The sequence below is a fragment of the Neodiprion pinetum genome, chromosome 6 (assembly GCF_021155775.2).
Source record: "Neodiprion pinetum isolate iyNeoPine1 chromosome 6, iyNeoPine1.2, whole genome shotgun sequence".
In the NCBI taxonomy this organism is placed as follows: Eukaryota; Metazoa; Arthropoda; class Insecta; order Hymenoptera; family Diprionidae; genus Neodiprion; species Neodiprion pinetum.
In genome coordinates this window covers 3211695-3233725 of record NC_060237.1, presented here as the reverse complement: position 1 = coordinate 3233725, position 22031 = coordinate 3211695, and the positions used below count along the sequence as shown (strand labels likewise).

The window sequence follows — 22031 nt, the reverse complement described above, 5'->3', positions numbered from 1 at the left end:
CTACAGTATGCACGCGTACCATATCTGTGTACTTAAAATGACTATCAGTTATACTATTTTCATTTTTCAAGTATTCCTCTCATTTGGAAAATTATCGTTATCATTTATAATTCAAGTTAACAGGTATATCCCGGTTGGAAAAGTGGATTTAAAAAAAAATCAACTTGTAATCTCGCCACTAAAAAGTATACATCTATCCACTTAGGATATACGATGTATGAGGGAATACTTTGAGTTCGGTTTAAAAATTAAATGAACAATTTTCCAAATGAGTGAAATAGTCAAAAAACGAAAATATAACTGAACAGCGTTTTTGAGTACCACATTGAGGAAAGAAAGATATGCGAGTATACAATGGCTCAAAACCAGCTACATTACGTTTACTAGTGGTACAAAATACGATGTGAATATCAAGATCAGTAATGATTATTTACTATATAACAAATGCACAATACGCTGCAAACCGTTGCAATCAAAGCCAAGCCTACTGCAAATTCATACGGTATCGTGATACGTTCCCCACTCGGTGATATTGGTACAGGATTCTATATAAATTTACAGTAGGAAAACCACTGATCCACGTCCGCGTAATACTGATGTACCCCTCTCTCAGTTACTGAATAGTTGTCGTATGATACGTGCCCGCATACGCAATGACATAATACATAGGATCATAAGTAAACTGCAAAGCTCGCATGCCATGTACCGCGAACGCATATACATATGTATATTTAGCCGAGCGAAGCTGCAGGGAGCGTGAAAAGTGAATGCCATCGTGCCGAATCTATGTCCGTAAGATGATCAAGTGTAGAAGAGACATGTGGTTATACTTTCAGGGGTCCAAAAAGTTCTCGACCTTGATCTATATCGCTTCTAACGACCAGCTGATTGCGAGTGGTGAGCCGTAGGCGTTCACCGAGGTTACGTCTCAGCAACGCTGGATGAATCTCGATTTCCGACGGGACCATGGGGATTTTATACGGAGGGCATCTCCTTTCCCTCTTGCAAGTAAGAACATGTGTCGGCATTTTTTTTTTGCAAAGCTCTTACAAACGTGTCTGGACGTATCTGTATTGTACACCCGGTATATGTATATACATTATGTATGCACATGTGCGTATGGCTCCTCACAGTCACACAAGCTGCGATGGCAATACTTGTAGGAGCCAACACGCTGCTGGATTAGTCTGCAGTTGGTAAAGATATGACTTTCAACTGGATAATTGATAGAGATAATAAACAGGTTTAGGATTGGAAAATCTCTTGCAGCTTTCTGGACTAAGGACGCGTCCCCAGACTTTCGGAGTTGGGATCGGTAAGGAATTATTAGGCACAATTTCGTACGAGGTTTCACTTGTTAGATGAGAGCCATACGTTGAGACTGAATAGGTGGAAATAAACGGAAGCAATTGGAGTGAGCTACACGCGACTGATCGTTCAGGCAGGTATGTACGTAGGAAATGAACGCAAGATTCACTACATTACAGTGCACTGTTTTTTGCAACCTTCGCATCACACGTAGTATGCAGTTTATACTATAGCACTCCTACATCGCAGATTCAGATGCCGCGTATGGTGCGATATATACGTCTGTAATGGACTCACTTTGTAGAGAGGTCGTAGTTAATGAAGCCCGTGTTAATGCCTCGAAGAATATCGCAAACTGGCGTCGAGTCAGGTTCGAGTACATCAACTCGAGTCGCGGGATCTGTCGTACTGGCGTTGGTACTGACGACCTTGTGCGAGACCTGGAAACAATATACCTCGGATAAATGCCGTCATGATTGTGAGTACTATCTACCAAAGATGTATACAAGAGACTGCGACGATTCAAACGGAAGAATAGGCGTATGGTATATAGATTCGAGAATACATTTCCACTTGTATCCACGGATAAGGAGCGACGCAATGTAACTTGGCTGCGCAGATGAGATAAATACGGTGCACAGAAAAGGTCGCCCATTTGTCATGAAAATTTCACTTGAGAGCATACCCAAAGCCCCCCCCTCCCCCCTTCAACGGCCATTCTTTTGCTGATTGTAAGACGAAAAATAGTGAGATCCGCATGGTTTTAAGCCCAAATGATTTATCAAATTTCTTTCACGATTTGACTATAGCGATAATGAGTAGGTACACTGTTTGGAAGGTATATGCGCATTAGGTCGAAATCGATTGAACTGATACAAAAAAATTTGTCAGGTGTCAAGCGTGAATTTTTCGGCAATCCAAGGCAGGCTCAACTACCTATAAACCAGATTCCAAGCCGGTTTAACAAACTGTGAGAACTTTTCCGAGGCAGAACAGTAATCACAGTTTCGTTGCTCAAAGAGTACTCAGTGAGATAGGCCGTGGCGTCACCTTGTTTTTTATACCGTGAATTCCTACCTATATGCCCCCATCTACTTTGTCCGCCCTCCCCACCGAAGCCGAGTTCGCACGCCGATAACCCGTATACTACTAGAAATCTACTGAGGTTATCTGCATGCCTCAAACAAAACCGTACTAACCACAATAGAAAATATTGACAGCGTACGACGTATTTCGGATTCTAACATTCGCAACAGCTCCTCGACGCTAGAACGACACTCTTTGTTTCCATCTGCATCTATTTCTCCAAACACAAACGAAGGGTTCCGAGCAGGTACCGTTTTTGCTTTCACCTTGTTACACGCCACTTGAACTCTGGCCAGAACTCTATGGATTGATAAATAAACACTGATTCAATTCGTGATTAGAAGGAACATCAATTCTTGGATTATACCATGTCAAGTTTTCTAACAATTTGATTTCCTTTTAAATACGTATATTTTTCACCTTTCCAGCTGTTTCACAGCTTCGCGTATAACGCTGTAGTATTCGGTGATGCACTGGTCTTCCATTTTTTCGTCCAGTGTTTCGATTTTATTCGTCAAACTGATGTCCGGATCTTCGAGTCCCTGTAACAAGATCGAGGTAGTAATATTACCTATATAGTTCATGGGAGCGGTTACGTGACGTTGTTGATAGCTACGTGCATATACATCTGTAAATTGATAATATGTATAACGACAAATTACACTAAACGTGTATTTGCGGACCTTATGCAGGGACTATGAATTATCTACATTTAAAATGCATGTATACAGGGTCATTTATTAAATATACTGGATGCCCGATCCTCGAATGCAAGAGAGCAGCTTACGCATGCTTCGCAATCAGGTGAAATCGGCTAGCTGCTGCGACTGACGCACTAGCGGCCATTATTCAATAAACGATCCTATGCAGAGTTGCCGAACGTGAATCCCACGTAACACTGTATATATATATTGAGCATAGTACGTATAGACGTGTATATTACAGTTATAGCGAATTATCAGATCACAGCTGTCACTTACCGAAGCTTTCATTTCATCGCACAGAGACCGCGGGATTATTTTTCCCGAATAGTGTGACGTATCCAAGTCGAAGCTTAGCTCATTTTTAAAGACTGGTCTTGCGGATGACTGAAAAGAATGGATGTTAACACCCCAATAAACATGAAAATTTTTCTCCGTATGGATCACCAATTGGGCCTTTATGTTGAAGAAATACATTTTTTGTACGTATACCTATTTAAGTATAAAGCGGAGAAACACTAGGTTCCTATAAGACCAAAAATAACAAGGGAAAAATTTGAGTGTATCTTATTTTTTGGATTCAAAACAGCCTTTCCAATGGAAATATAAATATACGATTTATTGTGTTACAAACTTCAGTGAAAAACAACTCATTTCTCAATTAAACACTTTTTTATCAGACCTACCAGATCCAAGATGTATGAATTATTCAAGAAAAAAAAATTCTTTCTCAAACGATTGAAAAAAATCACGTAGACTACGCTCAACTACAGTACCAAATGTGGTCAATTATTTTTCGCGTCTCTGTGTTTAGGTCATTTAAAAAAATTTAATTTTTACAAAACGTAAAATTTCAGTTACTACATAGCTACCCCGTACAAACTAATCCAAATTAATAGCAAGTCCCCAGACAGGTCAGGGTAAACGGCTGATTGCGAGCCGTAATCTATTTTCGGAAAAACTATCGCGATAATCAACTGCGGACGGGTCACCCGCAACGTTAATTAAACAAGTCGTCATTGACCTTCAGTTAATCCAGCGTGCGCGTGGTACGATTGAAAACCATCCGAGACGATTTGAAGTGATTTGAAATGAAAAAACATCGGTATGAAAGGCATGTCGTTTACATTTTCGGTATTTCTTATTTTTTCTACTTTGCAGAAATCATCGTACCTTTATACCAATATATTAAATTAAAATGTACCTGGGAAAAGCGCCTCAATATGGCAAGTCCTACTTTATTGAAAACAAATTTATCAGGTATAAACTTGTATCTTGGATGAAAAAAACATTTTTGGCAAAAAATCAATGAAGTATCTGATCTTCCATTAAGAAATTGATACTCACCGGTTCGCTATGGGACATATCATCTCGGTGTGTTTGCAGCTCGGAAACTCGGGTCTCCAACTCTTTCACGATAGTTTTCAGTTGCTGAAACAGTTGTGTAGACTTTGTTGAACGATAAAAACAAAAAAAATTAAACCTAACCACCATGAAGCATAATATGATAAATTACTTTTCAACTATTTCCGACATAGGTGTGCAATCAAGGAGTTAAATTAATTACCTCGATAGTCCTCGTAGAAACTTGGTTTTCATCTTTAAGTTGACAGTTAGCTAAGTCCATCTGTGAAATATGCTCTTTCGCTCCCTCGTACAATTTCTGTACCTGTTGCAATTCCTCCCTATAGTGACTAAGCAGCTTACCACGCGCTTCTTTCTGGTCGTTTAACTTATCCAGTTCAAACCTCAACCGTTCTGTCTGCAAAAATTCCAAAAAAATGCACCACTATTTTCTTAATCAAGACGCAAGAGATTATAAACATACAATGGAATGATTAAATGAGGGAAAGGCGAACGAAAAATCATCATAATTATGCATGACGATCGATGATTGTGTATATTGTAGTATTATATGATTATAGTCTATGTGCGATAGTATATGGGACATTCCATGTCAAATCGACCAATGATTTTCCCTCACCATTTTTCAAAAATCTCAACGTTTTATTTTTTATCCTGATAATTCTGCCAATTTTTAGATAGGTTTGAATGATCATAAAAAATTAACGGTTGTAGGAAAAAATCTGAAAACATAAGAAGTGCTTTTTTGTAATCGGACAATCGTACGAAAAATCCTGAAGCAAGTCAAAAATAGTAAAGGAAAATTGCTGGTTGAGTTTATATGGAATGCCCTATATGTATAAAATACACCTATAAAATATTGACTTCAAATCCACATCGCGTCTATGAGGATCTGAACGGCCGCGGCACGTGCAAGAGTTGTAAGGCGGGTCACGTTGATCAGGGGTTAGTTAACTTATAATTAGGGGTCTCTAAGGATCCCACCACGGAAACAACTCGGTACATAACAAAGAGTCTGTATGAACTGAGGATCGTACGTTCACTTAAAACTTAATTAAAATCCCCTGAACCGTTTCGCATGAGGTTTTTTTCTATTGACAGCTTGCTTACTTCGAATGTTTATAGGCTATTTGCTTTAACGATAAGTATCACAGGGGCTGGGCAGTGACGCGAAATGTGAGGGAAGATTTGCAACGCGTAACTAATGGGTGAGGGTCAGTGCTGTGTAACGATGATATGCAAACGTTTGATGTATGGGTATATCAAAAAAAGTAAAAATTCAATTGCATACCACTTTTGTAGCTATCATTTTAACAGAAAAGAAAAAATATGTCATGATTATTTTAAAAACCTTACCTCGTGTATGTACATTAGGGTGGTACTTATTCGGGGGTAGGAAAAATTTTCATTGCCCTCCCCCCTCCCCCCCAGATCTGTTCCACATAATTAAACAAAAAAAAAATTGATCAAGCCGATCAAGCGACGGTCATTTAGCCAAAATACGAACCTCCGTAACAGCATCATCGAGTTCCCTCCTCATCAGAAAATTTTTCCTCTCAAGATGTTGATTTCTTGCTCGTAGAGCTTGACGGTCCCTCTCGGTCTTTGAGAGTTCGGCGTGGTGTTCTTCGTCTTCCGTTTGCAGCCTAACGCACTTTTCGTTTGCCATTTCCCTGAAATATCATAAGATAGCATGCAAATTAGTAGAAATCATCATTATGTATTAGTTCCATTTTACTCGCAGGTACAAAGTATATCCGAGCACAGTCGATTCTAAAGACTGTGCAACGTTGAACTTGTCAATTTGAGGAAGATAAGAATAGTATGCACTTTTTCTAGAAACGACATGTCGCAAAATGTAATTACAAATACGCACAATTTCCTGCGGGTCGTGCCCAGCTGCCTTTCCAATAATGCTATCGTATCTTCGGAGCGTTGCAGTTCCTCTTTGAGGTGGTCATTCTCTACTGTGCACCTCTGCATCCGCAGCTGTAGATCCCGTGTTGTCTCGAAAATGGGATCGTCCGTTGTTAAGTAGTAATTACCGCTGACGGAAGATAAATCCCCGAAGAAACTGTCCTCGTTCTTGCTTCTGTCCATTTTCAAACATATAAGAAAGATGCGTTGTTAAAACGGATCTATAATGAAAACTTTTAAGTACCAGGACGTAAAACTGTACAGGAACGTGCTCTTTTACATACTAGAATGCTCATTTTTTTTTTTTTTCAACTTCCAAAACGCATACTAATACGTAAAAATACGTAAATCATACTGGTGTTACATAAATTACTTTGTCGCACGCGATCGCCTACGGATCACATTGCAAATTTACACTCGGTGTAAAAATACCAACTTTGCATCTTCGGTGGAACTGATCTTCATAAGATTACAGTAAATTGAACGTTTTTTATTGTATCTATATGATGAAGAGATTTGTACTTGAAACTGGTACGTTTTGTTCAATTTTTTATTTCTGCACGGTTTCGCGCAGATTATCAAATAACCTGGAAAGTGAATTTTACTAGACTGTGACCATGGGTCCCCGGTCCTATTCTCACATTAGACATTGTTTTACAGGATGCCCGGATATTCAAACGACTGTGATGATTACCTCTTGCTCGTATCAACGATGGTGCTCGTGGAGAGTTCGAGGAATTCTGAAATAGAAATATAATAGGGAATACAGGATGTTATCAGTTGATAGTCATACGTTAATTTCATTGAAGAAGCGTGGTATAAGGTTCTCTTGGAATGTAGTGCTTACCATGGAGGGTCGGTGCGATGTCTGGTCCCGGCTCAGACGAAACCGTTGCATCGTCGGCATATCCAGTCAGTGGACTCGTAGCTCGACTGCCATCGTTACGATTTACAGTTAATAATGATGCAGGGAATGAGGATTGAAAATGGCTAATTGAGAAGTTGGGAAATTAATCAATCGGTTTACGAACAATGCAACTTGTAAGGTAACATGATGCGATATGTATATGGGGAAGTCCACTAATTATCGACACACGATTCGGGGCAAAAATTTCGAATTTCCTGCAATTTTGAATCCTGCAAGTTTCATATATCTAGCCCTTGCAATTTTAGAGAAATACGTTGGTCAATTTTTTTACGGTGAACACGCCGATGTTCTCACATTAGAATTTTTACCGTAGCTTTATCGCAAAAAACAAAATATCTTCCGAAGTATTTGCGGGTATAAAAAAAGTCTGATATTTCGAATTATGGAACCTGTTTCACCCTAGACTCCCAGGAATTATACGAAAACACGTTTTCTTCTACAAAAAAAAAATTTCATCTGAAAGCTCGCAGTTTGCTACATAAAAAAAAAAATATTTCTTTCAATTTTCTCAGCGAAATGTCCTAACTTTACAAACATTAATAAAACTATCTGTACCGACGTATCTGGTGCTGCGTGATGAAAAGTTGGAGTACCTTCAAGTACCTTGTACCCCTGATGCTCTCATAAATCTCGGATTGAAAATTTTTTATTAACCTTTATCATCATTTTTTGTGCAATAGATATAAAGTGTTTAAATTTATTATATACAAAGTATATATAATAATATTTGGAAGAAAATTGTAGAACGTGTATACAACACCTATTGCGAAAGAAATATCTGTCGCTACGAAATCAGTTGCAGCAAAAGTAATTTTCATCATACCTGCTTTCATCGATGCGGAGATTATTGTTACCATCTTGGTGATTTTCGTGATGATGTTGACCTTTGCGTATTTTCGCCAGCCATGATCGTGAAACGTCATAATATTGCTGTCGTGTTACTTCGCCATTGTAAGATACAGCGCACATCGATTTACGAAGATCATTCAGAATTTCCGGGCTGCGATAGAACACAAATTAATTCACAATGCGACAAATACCGGCAAAACATGCATGTCTCACGAGCAATCAAAGACTTTTACTTTGGTACGAAAGTTCAACCGGAACGATAATTTATTTAACTATTTTTAGGAGTTTGTTTGTTTTTTTTTTTTTTGTAAAGAAAATAAAAACATTTACAGCACTGTGAGTTTGAATGCTTTATTATTTATAGTTTCAATAACAAATTGCTCTAAATGTTTTCATTTTCTGTTAAACAAAAAATCTCCTAAAAATAGGTATGATTTTAGACCGGCCGAGTTGTAACCCCCTCCAAAAGGTGAAATAAATCCATATACGTCCGAAGGAATGAGAAAAAGCGATGAAGGATTTAAAACCCATTACATGGACACTCACCTTCCGTGCGCAGACATTTGATTGAACATGTAGTCCATGAGCTTTGCAACTAAGACTTTGCCGGTTGACGATCCGTCGCATTCCGAAAAGATTTTTTCTAACGCATCTGGGAACGAATCATGCTTAATTTCGGCGAATAATTATACCGATTAGCCGCATATCTGTATACGTGCATATTTATACTACATTGGTGACATACGTCCGGTAAATGTTTCAAAAATTTCAAGAATTTTTTCCCCCTTTTTTTTTAATGTAAGTTTCTTTCCCGCACAGTTCTACATTTTTCTGAAATTGAGAAGCCCCAGCTTCTCCACATATATTCATTGTTGTTCATTGTCATTGGCGAATTTTATTGCGAACAGAAAAATTGGAGGGTTTGCATGTACCAGATTGCAAAAGAAAACTGCTGCATTGGTACGCCTGACATAATTACACTGGCAAAACATAAATTTAAATAAATCCACCTACGCAATTTTTCGTTTTTTGTTATTAAGATTTCAGTTTCGAAAATTGTTTTTTTTTCGACATTTTTTCCATTAAATCTCACGTATCTGCGACTTCGACCTCGACCTAAAAGATTAAATCCGTCGATTGAAATTACAGTTCTCAATGTAATTGTGTCGGGTGACGCAGTGCGGTTAATTTTTTTACGTTATCAACTTACAGATTCGTTTTCCCATCTTGTCTTTGACATGAAGGCTGAAGTTAGTAACGTTAACGTAACGAACCATCGGGGAAAAATATCATTATTGCGCAGTTTTGAATGACTTTCGAAGAGTCGGTTTTGAAAAATATTAATATATTATATTTATCACGTTTTACTAAATTCCAGACATTTCCAAAAGTGCGAAGTAACGACTTTCACAAAACTCGCATTGTTACATTAATTTTAAGCGTGTATTATAGGTATGTATTGTAATTGGACGAATCGTACCATCTTCTTGTATTGGGGCCTGCCCACCTTGGCCGTCATCGTTTACCTCGCACATTTCATTCCAATTCCTTTAATTCGCACTTATCAAACGTTTCCGCAGTGACCCGCCACGAAGTTGTTCTCGGCTCTCTTTCTCTCCCCCTCCGGCCCCTCACAACTCTCTAGGACACAATTGATAAATGCTCTCTCTCTCTCTCTCTCTCTCTCTCTCTCTCCCCCCCTAATACGTACCGCGTACGTACAGGTAAACAGATATGTATGGTAAATATACATTATAATGCGTAGAGATCTTTTAACACGTAGGAGGAAAAGTATCACCGATCGCATAACGGACTCATCGATCTGTCTTGCACATATTTAATGATACTGAACCGAGTGCATATGATTGGAAAAATGGTATTAGAATTGCCGGTAAAAACCGCATGGATACTTGGAAATTTATGTGCCTACGATTTGTATATATTGATGATAGGTTATAACTCAAGTTGAAACTTACACTTTTAAATGATGAAACGCCGCGTCCTCGCCTGCTCCGTTCTGTAAGATTGGTCTTTACGAACAATCATTAACTTGATCCCTGTTTTTCAACGTATATTTGGTATTTAAAAACGATCGGCGCGCCGTCGTTGAAACGAACGTCAATGCAAGGGAAAAGAATCAAAGAGCCGATGCCCGAGTTTTTTATGTTACCCAAGTACTATAGCGCCTTCTCAAACGAAACAGATTCTTGGAACTAAATGGAACTAAATTTCAATGATAAGCGCATAGACACAGGTAACCGAATCCGTGTTTACCATTGCCATGAGAGGAGTCGATAATGCGGTATTTAGACGTATTTAGTACAGTGAGTAAGTGAGAATGAATGAATATTACAAATTTGGCGAAGATACGGAAGTACGTAAACTTAAAAATATAAGAATTTGCTAATGTTTGTAATTAGTTTATTATCACTACTACACAATAGCGATTCGCCGCTCTAAATATCCTTCGCATTATCCTGCACTATGTTAGGCGGAAAATTCAATCATTTTCCAAAGATGCACGTGCTCTCTTCGGTCTTTCAGAGCAGACGTTTTTGGCTATCTCTGATAAGATAATCTCTGACAGCTCTGACAGCGCCAGCCGGCGTGTACGCGGCATCCGACCATACCTCACGTTTTCAAACCTAACCTAATACAACCTAACACAACAGGTTTATAACGGTTTATACCCATGTCCCCACGTGCGTACATTCAGCGTAGCTACGTACATATGCAAGAGTATCGTTCAGAATTGTATCTAGGTTTATTGGATTTAATCGCAGCGTTGTCGACGTACAGTTTACGCACGTGAGTTCGATGTATACATGTAACATGCAAATATACGATTAGTCTAACCGCTATTTTCCCAATAAACATTTTGCTACGTCTTGATGTTCACGGCATGCTGCCATACCGGCGTCTTTATAGTATGCACGTGATAGTTTATTTATGTCTGCAGTAACCTGCACATTTTGAAAGTCGCCGCATGACACCGGGTCGGACAGCAATAATTACGTTTAAACCTTTCGTTCAAATTCTCAGAGTGAAAGAGTCACTATGAACGAAGCAACGTTACCACCGTCACCAAATTGGTATCTTGCTAATATTTTGGCCTGTGCCAAAGATGGAACCGTAGCTTGGGGTGCAAGAAACTCCATTGTTGTTGTAACATTCCAAGGGGATAAAAAAATTTACAAATATTCTATTATCAGCGATGCTCATGTAGACAGAGTAACATCCCTGGCCTTTTCGCCGAAGTTCGGAGAGGCGAATCATAACCTACTAGTCTCCGGGGGTGATGAAAATGTTGTTAGAATTTGGAATATGGATTCAATGAACGCGGTGATGGCTCACTCTTTCATAGACGTAAGTTTATAGCTTAAGTTACAATCAGGATCATTACGAGTCTTGGAAACTTCCCAAAATAAATCCATAGACTTTGACGATGTCTTAATTATGTCATCTGGTCTTTTATATTGCAACTTATACATTCCAGATACCTTGAAATTTTCAGACGCAGCAGAAAGTTATTGGTGTCGATTGGTCAAGAGCCAATACAAACATTGTTTGTTGCCTCAGCACTGACGGATTCCTTGTCATCTGGAATGTAGCTCATAACGTGACACAACAAATTTGCTTAGGGAAAGTAACAGCTACTTGTTTATCCTGCTGTCCACATGATCCTGATTTAGTAGCAGCTGGTACGAAAAGTGGATTAGTCTATGTGATCAATGTACACGGTAATGGCAAAATCGTCTATAAACTACGAGGGCATGATACTGAAATATCGAGCCTGTCGTGGTGTCCAGTAGATTCGAACGTCATAAGCGGTACCCAAGCCAAGGATTCTCTTCTGGCCTCTGGTAGTAAAGACAGGTGATCTCATTAGATTTTGTTCAAATTATGTCATTGAAATATTACAATCTGACTCACTATACCAAACGCAATTATGTATAAACTAATTGTATAATTATATGTGATGATCGCATCCTCTTGGCATTTCTGCAAGTTCTGTGATCATTGGTAAGTTTTCAATTTCTTTGATCAGGTCTATATATGTTTGGAGAGCCGGAGGAGATGGCAGATATCAAATTGTGCTAACCTTGCCAAATACACCCTTGGATTCTCATCAGCATAGAAGTAAACTAGGGGCAGCAACAGGTGGCTGGACAGCGGTTTGTTGGGCAGCACCAAAATTATTGCTTAGTAGCTCCAGCTGGGGCGAATTGATATCCTGGGACTTGTCGATAAACTCGAAGCCAAGACAAGGATGCAAGTTGATTCACGCTTATCATGCCAGAGGACTTTTCTGTATTGCTAATGTGCAAGGGGGGATGGAAGCAAGCGATACTAATTGGAGGTTGGCAGATACAAGCAGGTATATCTATGCTATCTCTGAAACTAATTACCGTGACGTCAATTATTCGATACCGACAACATCAACCACAACAATAATAATGCTGCACTAATAATTAGAATAATTTAATATAAAAAACAATTCATAAAATCATTACAGCATCGTGGTATGGACGATAGCTCAAGATCGTCACGTAGTTTGCTGCCAAGTGACAGCAGCCAATTCGGAAATAACATACAATGTTCCAACGCAAGGTGGCTATACGTACTGTATTGCTGCCTCTCCGTTAGATACATCTAGAGTTGCGTTTGGGGTTGGTGACGCAATGCTGAGAGTGTGGAATTTGTGCGAGCCTCACGAAAATAGTTTCGATATCACCATGCTGTGGCAAAAAATAAAGGGAAAAGTTATGGCTGTGAGTTGCTTTAATTGTTTCTCAATCCAACTCATCCAAGCCAAGCTTAGTAAAGCGACTGAATAAGAACGATAAAAAACTGATTGTCTGATTCAAATTTTCCATTTATCTATTTTTTTATTATAAATGTACGGACTTGTGACACTGAATTGCGAAAGACTGTTGCAAATAAGCACAGCATGTGATGGATGAAGTTCAGAGGAGGTGTAGACATGCGTCTATGGTGAATCGTTAATCAGGTGGTTTAGTCTTGTGAAATAGTAATTTTACATTGATTTGTAAACACTGAGATTAAGTGACCAGATGTTTAATCCTGAGGAAGCTGGTTCTAGATCCTGTATTATTGATTATTAGCAAAGTTGTGAGTAAATAGTAATTACAGGACTGGATGTGACACAATTCCACTTGATAAAATATCCCACAACAAAACCATACTGTTTTAAGCGTGAAGCTGTTTGATTGTTTGGTATTCCGAATTACTTTGAAGTGTCACGCTTGTTGGGTGGTTGGTTTTATTTAAAAAATGATGCATCGAAAAATTCGTATCTTACATTAATATTTGAAGAGATAAAAATTCGTTCCGACCCCCCTTCTCCAAGTACTAATTATTTTTGTCGCATGTATCATAAATCGAGCTATCCTCCTTAGAAGCCCAGTAGGCCTAATATCTTGAATCACATATTTTCCAACTTAAGTAAATGTTATACAAATATTATTATTTGTAGATATCATGGCATCCTCAGAAGGAAAATTTGTTGGCTTTTGGAACTGGAGAAGGTCGTGTGGGTGTGTTTGATACAAATACGAGCAAACCTCCTATTCTGTATAGGCAATATCATAGACACACGGTTTACACCCTTGGCTGGGGTCCAGAACCGAATGGCAAAAGTACTTATGTTCTGTATTCGTGCGGTGATGGGGAATTGATTTACTACAATCCAGAAAAACCGAATCAAGGTGAGTGTGGGGAATGGATTATTATCTGTTATTAAAGGATCTCCACTAGTCTTGTGGAAACTGTGTTTTGGTTAAATTGTGTGGTATAATACAGAGTTATTTCTCGGTTTTTGAACACAAGTGTGACTAATGAAGCCGGCACTACTCACAGTCTGCAAAATCATGTCTCTTTCTAACTTAAAAGTCAATTATTCAGCAACCTCATGACCCTGTATATTGCAATTCAGCAGAAGATGTGAAAAGGTCTGTTAGTTTCCCTGAAACGCCACTTCTGTGAAACTTCTCCGGGGTTTTCTCATAAAGAACCGATCATATTGTCACGTTTTCACATGCATAAAATCTCATACCTGTGTTGCAGAACCAACTTCTGTTATTAAAAAGGATTGTACAGAATTTTCTTGGAAGCCGGACTACTCGTGTCTTGCAATCGGTCTTGAAAATGGGTATGTTGAATAAATATAAATATAAATATTTCAAACCTTATAAGACAGCCGCACACGCATAATGATTGTTACTAATCCATTCCTCCCTTATACCACCCAAGTTGTTTGCTTATGATGACATACTTGAAATCGTAATTCGAGTTTGGAAGTAATTATCATGATTATTCTCTTGCCACCTAGATCTGTTTCATTTCTGAATCGCAATTTGAAAGAATGCGGTCCAGCAATTCATTCATTAAAAAAATCCATCCAATGCCTCGAATGGCATCCTGAAAGTACCGCTACAGATTTTGATCTGTCCCCTCTCCGCCATCAATTGGCTGTGTCAACGATTGCTAACTCTATTGTTGTACTTGATTTGAGTGATCTCGCCACTAATTGTACCGATACAGCCGGCGCATCGACCACGATCAAAGGATCGTTGTTGCCGAAAATTGTCAGTACATTGATGGGACATACAGCAAAAATTTTTGACTTGGCATGGAGTCCGCATATCAGTGGGTATCTAGCATCGGCAAGTTGTGACAACACTGTCCAGGTAAGCAGGCCTAAGTTATCCCTGTATTAGTCACTATTAATGTCTCTAAGAGGGTGTGATGAATTAGATCAACTTCTTTAAATGTCAGACATGTGTATACACACATTCTAAGAAAAAAAAAATCGGGACAACTGACAATGAGACTTTTCCAATGCTCGTTAAAAGTTATCGTGTCAATCTTATATCCATTTAAACCTCTGTTCACTAACATTTTTCAGCAATCCGTCGAACCTTATCTAAGGTCAACAGTGACCCCACGATTCACTTCTTCATAGAAAACGTTTAATTTTGTCATTTCTTTACAAGAAGTAGTGAAAATGAATCTACTGAGTGTCAGAAATAACTACGAGTTTACAGATGTATCTAGAGCGTAATTACTTAAAAGTGACAAATTATGATTTCAGGTATGGAAGACAGAATCTCAAGAGTTGATGGGAACTTACACAGGCCACTGTGGTCCTGTATACTGTTGCATGTGGAGCCCCTTAGACCCCGATTTGATAATCACTGGATCCGCAGATTTTACAGTTAGAATATGGAAAGTGTCTGAGCAGGAAGTAAGGCCTGTTGCTGAAAATCTGTTGAAACCAAAAAAAATAAGAACAAAAAAGAACAAACATAAGACAGAAATGATGGGGATGGATCAAGCGAGCAACCTTAATGAGGTTTCAATAAACGGGCTTGACGATGATGTATCTGACGTAACAACTGTTGAAAATACAACAACCGAACCGGGTATGCCATCGTAAATTTTTATTTCCTCTTACTTTTATGTTTTTCATCATCAGCAAATCAGTATAAAGTATTATGACTTCATGTATGATTGCAAAAACCATGTCTATTTTCAGAAATAAAAGAGAGTCTGGCAATGGATCAGATTAAAAGGAAGAAAAGTAAAAAATCCACGTACTTTCCGACGATGGCGAAGGCTGCGAGTAATAAAGCATCACTACTGAGTTCAATTACAGAGCATTTTGAAAGGTCTTTGTCCAGTCGATTATCCAGTGTTGGAATAGGCCCAAGTCAGATTGCTGATAATGTATGTGATGCAGACAACACTAAGGATTCGATTAGAGAATCTCAAATTTCATCCATTTTCGGAAGTAAAGAAGATGTTATCAAATTACTGGATACGGAAAGTAAGCAATATATCTCTGATAAGTTTTTAGAAGACAACAAAAAAAATTAAGTTTCCTGCCATAGTGACAAACTTTCTTGGACCATTTTCCCATCCAGTAGAGTTGAAACTTATCGCCTGATATGTATCTTAGAATCTGTTCATGCCAAGCTGTCGCAACACGATACGGTCGTTGAAATGGATCTGTGGTGCGATAATCTGAAGCAAAACTTACAGGAAGCAACGAAGGAAAAACGACTCAATGATTTTCTAGTTTCACTCGCACCCAGCCTTTCCTACAAGTAAGCATCCCAAAAAAAAAAAAAAAACCCAAGTATATGTGATATTAGTACATTTTTTTGTAAGTGGTGGTTTGCTAAGAAAAAATTGACGCCGTGATTACATGTGTCATGTTTACTTGCATTTTATAGTGATTACGAGAGATTACTTGATAAATAGTTATACTTTAATCACGTGATTTCTCACTTCTAAGATTTCAGATGATTTATTATGATTTCTAAGATTTTATATAATTTCTTAAGATTACAAAGAGATTTCTGTAATATAGAATTTTATTTCCTTGACTGAAACACCCCTGGTTTTTCTAAACCCTGTTTATGATACAGTATCATTAATTCATTGATTGAAGGTCAAATAAAAAGAATTCGACGAAATTCTTTGTCGGTAACGTTTCGACCTTCGAGAGTCTGCTCTCTTCAAACAAGCTGAAAATATTTATCCATTCAACTTTTTAACAATGACAGTTAATTATGAACATGCTTGTCAAAGTATGACAGAAAATTATGAAAACGTATGAAAAACTAGACTTGATTAAGGTGGATGAACCAAATGGACCATTTATTCACTTAGAGAATACTCCAGGTGCATGAGCAAAAATTCTAATATATAGATATCTCAATCTTAAGGCTTCATGTCGAGTCTTTAAATTTTTTTCCAATTTCCTATCATATATGCTTTAGTTTACATGTTCATACTACTGTTAGTACAATGCTGTATGCATAAGTATTCTCAGCCTGTCAGAGGAGGGCCCACTTCCGAAGGAATCCAGCTTGGTTTTTCTCCAATTAATCTACGAAATTCAATTTTGTTCGAGTTCATCTTCCAACCAATCAATCGATATTTGTACTAATAATGCGAATTAATGAACAAACGGACACTTTATTGTAGATACATACTTGTTGGAATTTTCAGAGAGTGGCAAGTGACATGTGAAAATTATGCCGAGCAACTGGAGTTTGAGGGTAATCGGCGTAAAGCGGTCTCATACCTTTTGTGCATACACAAAATTGAACGAGCTATCCAGGTCTTTGTAGAGGGTAAAATGTTCAAGGAAGCATATGTGTTGGCCAAGACTAAACTCGACACATCGGATCCATTAGTGGATTCGTTATTGGAAACATGGGCAGTTGGCGCAGCTAAGGAAGGAAATTTTGAAGAAGCAGTCCAATGGTGGGTACAGATTGCAATTTTATTTTTGATAAAACGTCTGTATGATACGTGTGTATTGCAATCTATATTAAAGAAAAGTGGCAATCAAATCTATGTAATTTGTATCATTGCTGGCAAATTGAAAATGTAGGAAATGAAAGAATTTAATTCATAAATCTGTACTGACCGGTATAATGCTTATTCACTGTTACACATAGCTACATTAAATTAGGCAACTATGGAGAAGCTGCTCGACTGTTAAGCAGACGAAAAGATATGGGAAGCTTAGAAGTTGCAGCTCGGTTGGCTTTAAAATCCGGAGATGAAGAATTTAGTGCAACCATTACTGAGCAAGCCGTAAATGAAGCACTTTTAAGGGCTGATTACGAATCAATTGCAAACTTGATTAAGACATTTCCACAAATTCTGGTATGTATAAACCAATACATGCTCATTTAGTAACATAGCCTACTATTTACTTGTAGATCGATTGATGTGCATACACACATGCATTCTTGAATACCGTCCTTACATAAACTATAATACGATGTTCCTATTCTTCTTAGCACTACCAAGTAACAGTTGCTGCTCTCAAAGAGCTGAACGGAATACTCGAGAGTTGCAATGATGGACGAATTTGGGACTGGCTTGAGGGGAACGCTGAGCACTCTATGCTACGAAATTTATCACATTGTTATCCGAACTGTGATCATTATTATACACAGCTTTTAAGAAGTTTCGAAACTGTAGGTGTTTCCAAGGACACGCAAGCGGTAATTATTTATTTATTCAAGTACTTAAATACGATGTGCAAAGTGATTGGTTATTACTCTGTTACTTGATATGAAAAATGGTATAATAAACGTTCACTGTTTTTGGTCTAATAACTTTTAATTTTAGCTCTGGGTTGAAGTGGGTAGTCAAATCGCTCTGGCAATCACATGTGTTGACAATGAGAAGAAACTTAGACATCTTGTCGCAGCAGCGGATGCAGCATCTCGATATGAAGCATCAATACAATCCGCTACAGCAGTTGTAGGACGGCACAAAAACTTCTTAATAAAGTTGTTGTCACAGTTGGAGGAAAAAAGCCCAATGTCAGAAGATTGCCTATTTGCTGCAAAAGAGCCAAGTATCCGAAAGAGCTTGAGAGCTTATTTATGTTATGGGATTTTAAACTGGGTCATAGACTCAGATACCACATATTTGGAAAAAGAAGGTAGGCAAGAACTCGTTATATCTTTGATCGAGAATGTGATTCGAGATGCACTGGCAAAGCAGACAATTAGACACAACATGATGTCTGCTGAAATCAATAAACTGGAAGGAACATTGACTATTTCCATGGGTGAGTATGTTTCTCTAGTGCTCAATGATGTCATCGTCTAATTTTACCACTTAGATTTTCAAACTTATTTTCTGCTTTTTGCCGCAGTATTTTCACTCGCAACAATATTTACATATACATCAAGTAGCTGATTCTGGAAAGGTACATTTGAATCGATGTTAGCCCGGTTAGCTACTATCTTTCGTTATTAGCCTTTGAGTATCTTTATTAAAGGTAAACTCGTTTTTATGAAATAACAGTCGTGGTAAATAAAATTGTATTTTACAGGGAAATCGCAGAAGATCGGAAATACCAGTGACGACGCTCAGGAAGATGTTGAAAGTCTGATGAAACGACTTGCCCTGATTCGAAGCAACAGGGAAAAGTATTTGAGCGAACGACTCTGTGCTCCTAATCCTGTCCTTGTGTACAGTAAAGCACGTGAGGTAGTAAGTGTTCTATTTCAAGGTGAAACCGAGGAGAAAATGACGCGTATCTTGATGGAAACTTGGACGGAAGCTACCTCATAAAAGTATACTGTACTGTTTGGATTATAAGCGCTGAACATGACTAAAAAAACGTTTTGCTCAACTTATGGCGTTATTGGTAAATTGTAAAGAATAATTACAAATACAATGTCTCGTTGGCAAAATCAGAAGTCGACTTATGTTCAGTGTAAATTTGTATTCGAAAAATATGGTACAATTGCGCTTACTACCTGTTTTGTTTTGTAAAAAACAAATCAACAAGGCACAAGCATCCTGAATGTTACTTTCAGCTTTATTGTTATGGTAGGTGTAATTTTTCACGTTCAGGTGTAGGTATTTACTCTGAGCATATAAATGTAAATATTATGGAACAAACTCCGTTAATCACACGACATATTTCATCATGTATCTCATATTACGCATATTGGATTCACCCACCCACTAATCTTGGGTATATTCTGAAAAATTCAGAAACCGTCGTTGATCCACCCTGTCATCCATCCTTTGGCATAGATTGTCATCCTGACATCTTTTGCAATGTTCTGTCACTTTTTTTTAATTACATTTTATATATAATTTTTAAAAAATAACGTGAAACTCGACACTTTTTTTCCCTGAATATCATCAGTTCCTCCAGCTGCTTTATGTCAATTTGCAAGTCACCATCATGTAGAGAATCCGCAATTTTAACTTCCAACAGATGATTGGTGTGTCCAGCAAGTTACTTTAGATTCAATTTCCAAAAACAGAGATCTCTGTCATTGCCTGCGCAGATGAAGGGTAACTTATGATGCCAGCTCATTCCGCCGACGAGCTTCAAGCGACTGGTAAGAACTACTTGTTTGGATTTCAAATTTATCACTTTAAGTTCATTATCAGGCCTGCCAATGCTGGCAAGTAAATACTCGACAGCTGGATAAAACTTGATCATCTGGCCTCCTTCCACGTGCAAGGGTCGGGACTCCATAGGCCGGCTGAAAACGATGAGATATCTCTTAGTGAAAAACAAGTTTTAAAATTCGTAAAGAGTGAATTCATAAGCAGCAAGTATCGTACCTGGGTCTGGATACATCCCAAACTAGTAGCTCACCAGCCGCCATAGCTGCAACCTTCAGCGGATTTGCCCCCCAATCAGCAGACATAAGGGGTGTAACACCAGTGTCAAGAGACAATATCGCCTGCTGGCTTATAATGTTGTACATTCGTATTGATCCATTTTTTTCAGCTACTAACAACTTGCCAGTTTCTTCTTTGTGCCAGCATACAGACATGCCTGGAGATGTTAGATAAAATGTAATATTACATCTTTTTTCCTCTTTGGTGTCCCACAATTTACAGGTATGATCGTCGGAGACTGAGGCCAGAATATCACCTTCCAGCTCGTAGGAGATCGAATTGATGTAATCTGTGTGCCCATCTAGAACCTATCAGTTACAACTTTGCTTAACTATGAGTAACCTAAACGGAAAATCTGATTTAGGTAGTAGTCTGTATTTATGTGGTTTTTTCTTTTTTGTTGCATTTTCAGCCAGGATAACTATATGTGAATCATGCACTAGCTACGCTGAAGGTGAGAAGTCTGTAGCATAGTCTCTACTTCGTGAGTTGGTGTGGCTGTGTTTTTTTTCCAACTTTAGCAATAGCAGAAAAAGGGCTGCAATCATTTAAACTTATCTAAATCGTATTGTATAAAAGAAAAAATTCCCATTTTGACCAATTCCGTGTTACACACTAAGCCAACAGCAAGTCTGAACAATTAATTTTTCTTCTCACGCTCACGTAACTGGAGAGAGGAATGGCAAAACAAAGATAAATAAATACCAACAATGCGACTCACTTGATATGTATTGATGTCGTTTAAATTACTATTGTACAACCGTATCTTAAAATCTGCCCCAGCAACACAGAAGACTACGACCTTTGGTACAACACTCAGGGAGGTTTCTGGACTCCAGGAAAGCGCATCTGCTCTCGTTTCGTGATGAAACGTTCGAATTGGACAGTAATCGATGTCTTCAACATCGTCGTCCTCATCCTGCGTATTAGAAAAATGAAATCATACAGCAATGGAATTGATAAGGGCTCGGCTCTGTGCAGCCATGGTAATACGAATCTGTACCTGGAACTTTACAATCCCGATAGTAATCTTGCCGGTGAGAGCAATACAAATCAAACGTTGCGACCATTCATAGGGTGACAACTCGACGCAATAAATCTGCTCGGAAAAGTTCAGCTTATAGGTGGGTGGTGTTACGATAGCTTCGTCCATTACCGCTGTAACACTGCGCTATTCTGTACCGAATGTTTGTCACAAATCACACGCAATAATTCCTCAGACAAGGCGAGACGGTTTGCTCTATCGTTTGACGCGAGCTACGGCGTGACGCGTATTTACGAGGTTATGCCTCTCACGCGGGCTTTCAGGTACGTTGGGGTAGGTTAGATTAGGTTAGGTTGGGTCAGACGCAGCCTCGTGGAGCCAAGAGACAAGCCGAATAAGGTCAGCTCAAAGTACATTGGTTTATATTATCCTCCCATTTGCAGATCTCAGATGTAAATCGCCGTGAACGTAGAAGGACGACACGGCACAACGTTCTGTGTACTTGCGGATAATCCAGCTGAAAACCAAACTAACCTAACCCTACCTTTTCGTTCGGCGTAATCCCAGCGGGGTGTTATGTCGGTGATTTAAAATTGAAACTTCACAGCTCGCCCGTAGGGGGCACCACATGCGAGTACGCATCGTCCAGCCGTTAGCGAGCCGCATCGCGGAACGATCATTTGGG

General features: G+C 38.6%; 4 protein-coding genes across 18 annotated transcripts in view; 2 read left to right on the top strand and 2 right to left on the bottom strand.

Annotated features, from left to right (window-relative positions):
- LOC124221259 (uncharacterized) overlaps positions 1 to 10304 on the bottom strand; it is a 23578-nt gene extending 13274 nt beyond the window's left edge. For 6 of the 9 annotated variants that reach the window (XM_046631060.2, XM_046631061.2, XM_046631063.2 and 3 more), the window contains exons 1-14: positions 10131 to 10303; positions 9635 to 9795; positions 8701 to 8806; positions 8129 to 8305; positions 7225 to 7310; positions 7072 to 7117; positions 6337 to 6552; positions 5968 to 6133; positions 4663 to 4857; positions 4443 to 4526; positions 3375 to 3482; positions 2815 to 2936; positions 2508 to 2694; positions 1606 to 1748 (exon numbers count right to left, since the gene is read on the bottom strand). In XM_046631060.2, coding sequence (XP_046487016.1) covers positions 1606 to 1748; positions 2508 to 2694; positions 2815 to 2936; positions 3375 to 3482; positions 4443 to 4526; positions 4663 to 4857; positions 5968 to 6133; positions 6337 to 6552; positions 7072 to 7117; positions 7225 to 7310; positions 8129 to 8305; positions 8701 to 8806; positions 9635 to 9689 — 1691 coding nt within the window. In that variant the 5' untranslated portion in view covers positions 9690 to 9795; positions 10131 to 10303. Of the gene's footprint in view, positions 1 to 1605; positions 1749 to 2507; positions 2695 to 2814; positions 2937 to 3374; positions 3483 to 4442; positions 4527 to 4662; positions 4858 to 5967; positions 6134 to 6336; positions 6553 to 7071; positions 7118 to 7224; positions 7311 to 8128; positions 8306 to 8700; positions 8807 to 9634; positions 9796 to 10130 lie in introns of all 9 variants that reach the window. The other 3 variants (XM_046631065.2, XM_046631062.2, XM_046631064.2) reach the window with 3 other exon arrangements.
- rig (rigor mortis) lies at positions 1630 to 19976 on the top strand. Of its 4 annotated transcripts, none has more exons than XM_046631071.2 (16): positions 1630 to 1786; positions 11197 to 11520; positions 11669 to 12030; positions 12203 to 12532; positions 12671 to 12926; positions 13652 to 13883; positions 14242 to 14326; positions 14507 to 14864; positions 15269 to 15599; positions 15713 to 16003; positions 16136 to 16283; positions 17194 to 17451; positions 17649 to 17859; positions 17997 to 18203; positions 18331 to 18778; positions 19046 to 19976. In XM_046631071.2, the coding sequence occupies exons 1-16, from the start codon at positions 1781 to 1783 to the stop codon at positions 19285 to 19287; spliced, it is 4089 nt and encodes a 1362-aa protein (XP_046487027.1). In that variant the 5' UTR covers positions 1630 to 1780; the 3' UTR covers positions 19288 to 19976. The 4 variants fall into 4 exon arrangements, with proteins under 4 accessions (XP_046487027.1, XP_068993123.1, XP_046487028.1 ...); XM_046631072.2 differs by lacking the exon at positions 1630 to 1786 and adding an exon at positions 10743 to 10962; XM_046631073.2 differs by lacking the exon at positions 1630 to 1786 and adding an exon at positions 10743 to 10962 and having other exon boundaries at positions 11114 to 11520.
- Nup37 (nuclear pore complex protein Nup37) lies at positions 19520 to 21905 on the bottom strand. The gene is made up of 4 exons (XM_046631102.2): positions 21365 to 21905; positions 21083 to 21280; positions 20302 to 20669; positions 19520 to 20219 (listed from the first exon to the last, which is right to left on the bottom strand). Exons 1-4 carry the CDS (start codon positions 21512 to 21514, stop codon positions 19967 to 19969), a joined length of 969 nt encoding a protein of 322 aa, XP_046487058.1. The 5' UTR covers positions 21515 to 21905; the 3' UTR covers positions 19520 to 19966.
- Ranbp21 (exportin-5-like protein Ranbp21) overlaps positions 21842 to 22031 on the top strand; it is a 30391-nt gene continuing 30201 nt past the window's right edge. For 3 of the 4 annotated variants that reach the window (XR_011177406.1, XR_011177405.1, XM_046631080.2), the window contains exon 1: positions 21842 to 22031. The gene's annotated coding sequence lies outside the window, so the exon portion shown is untranslated. The other variant, XM_046631079.2, reaches the window with a different exon arrangement.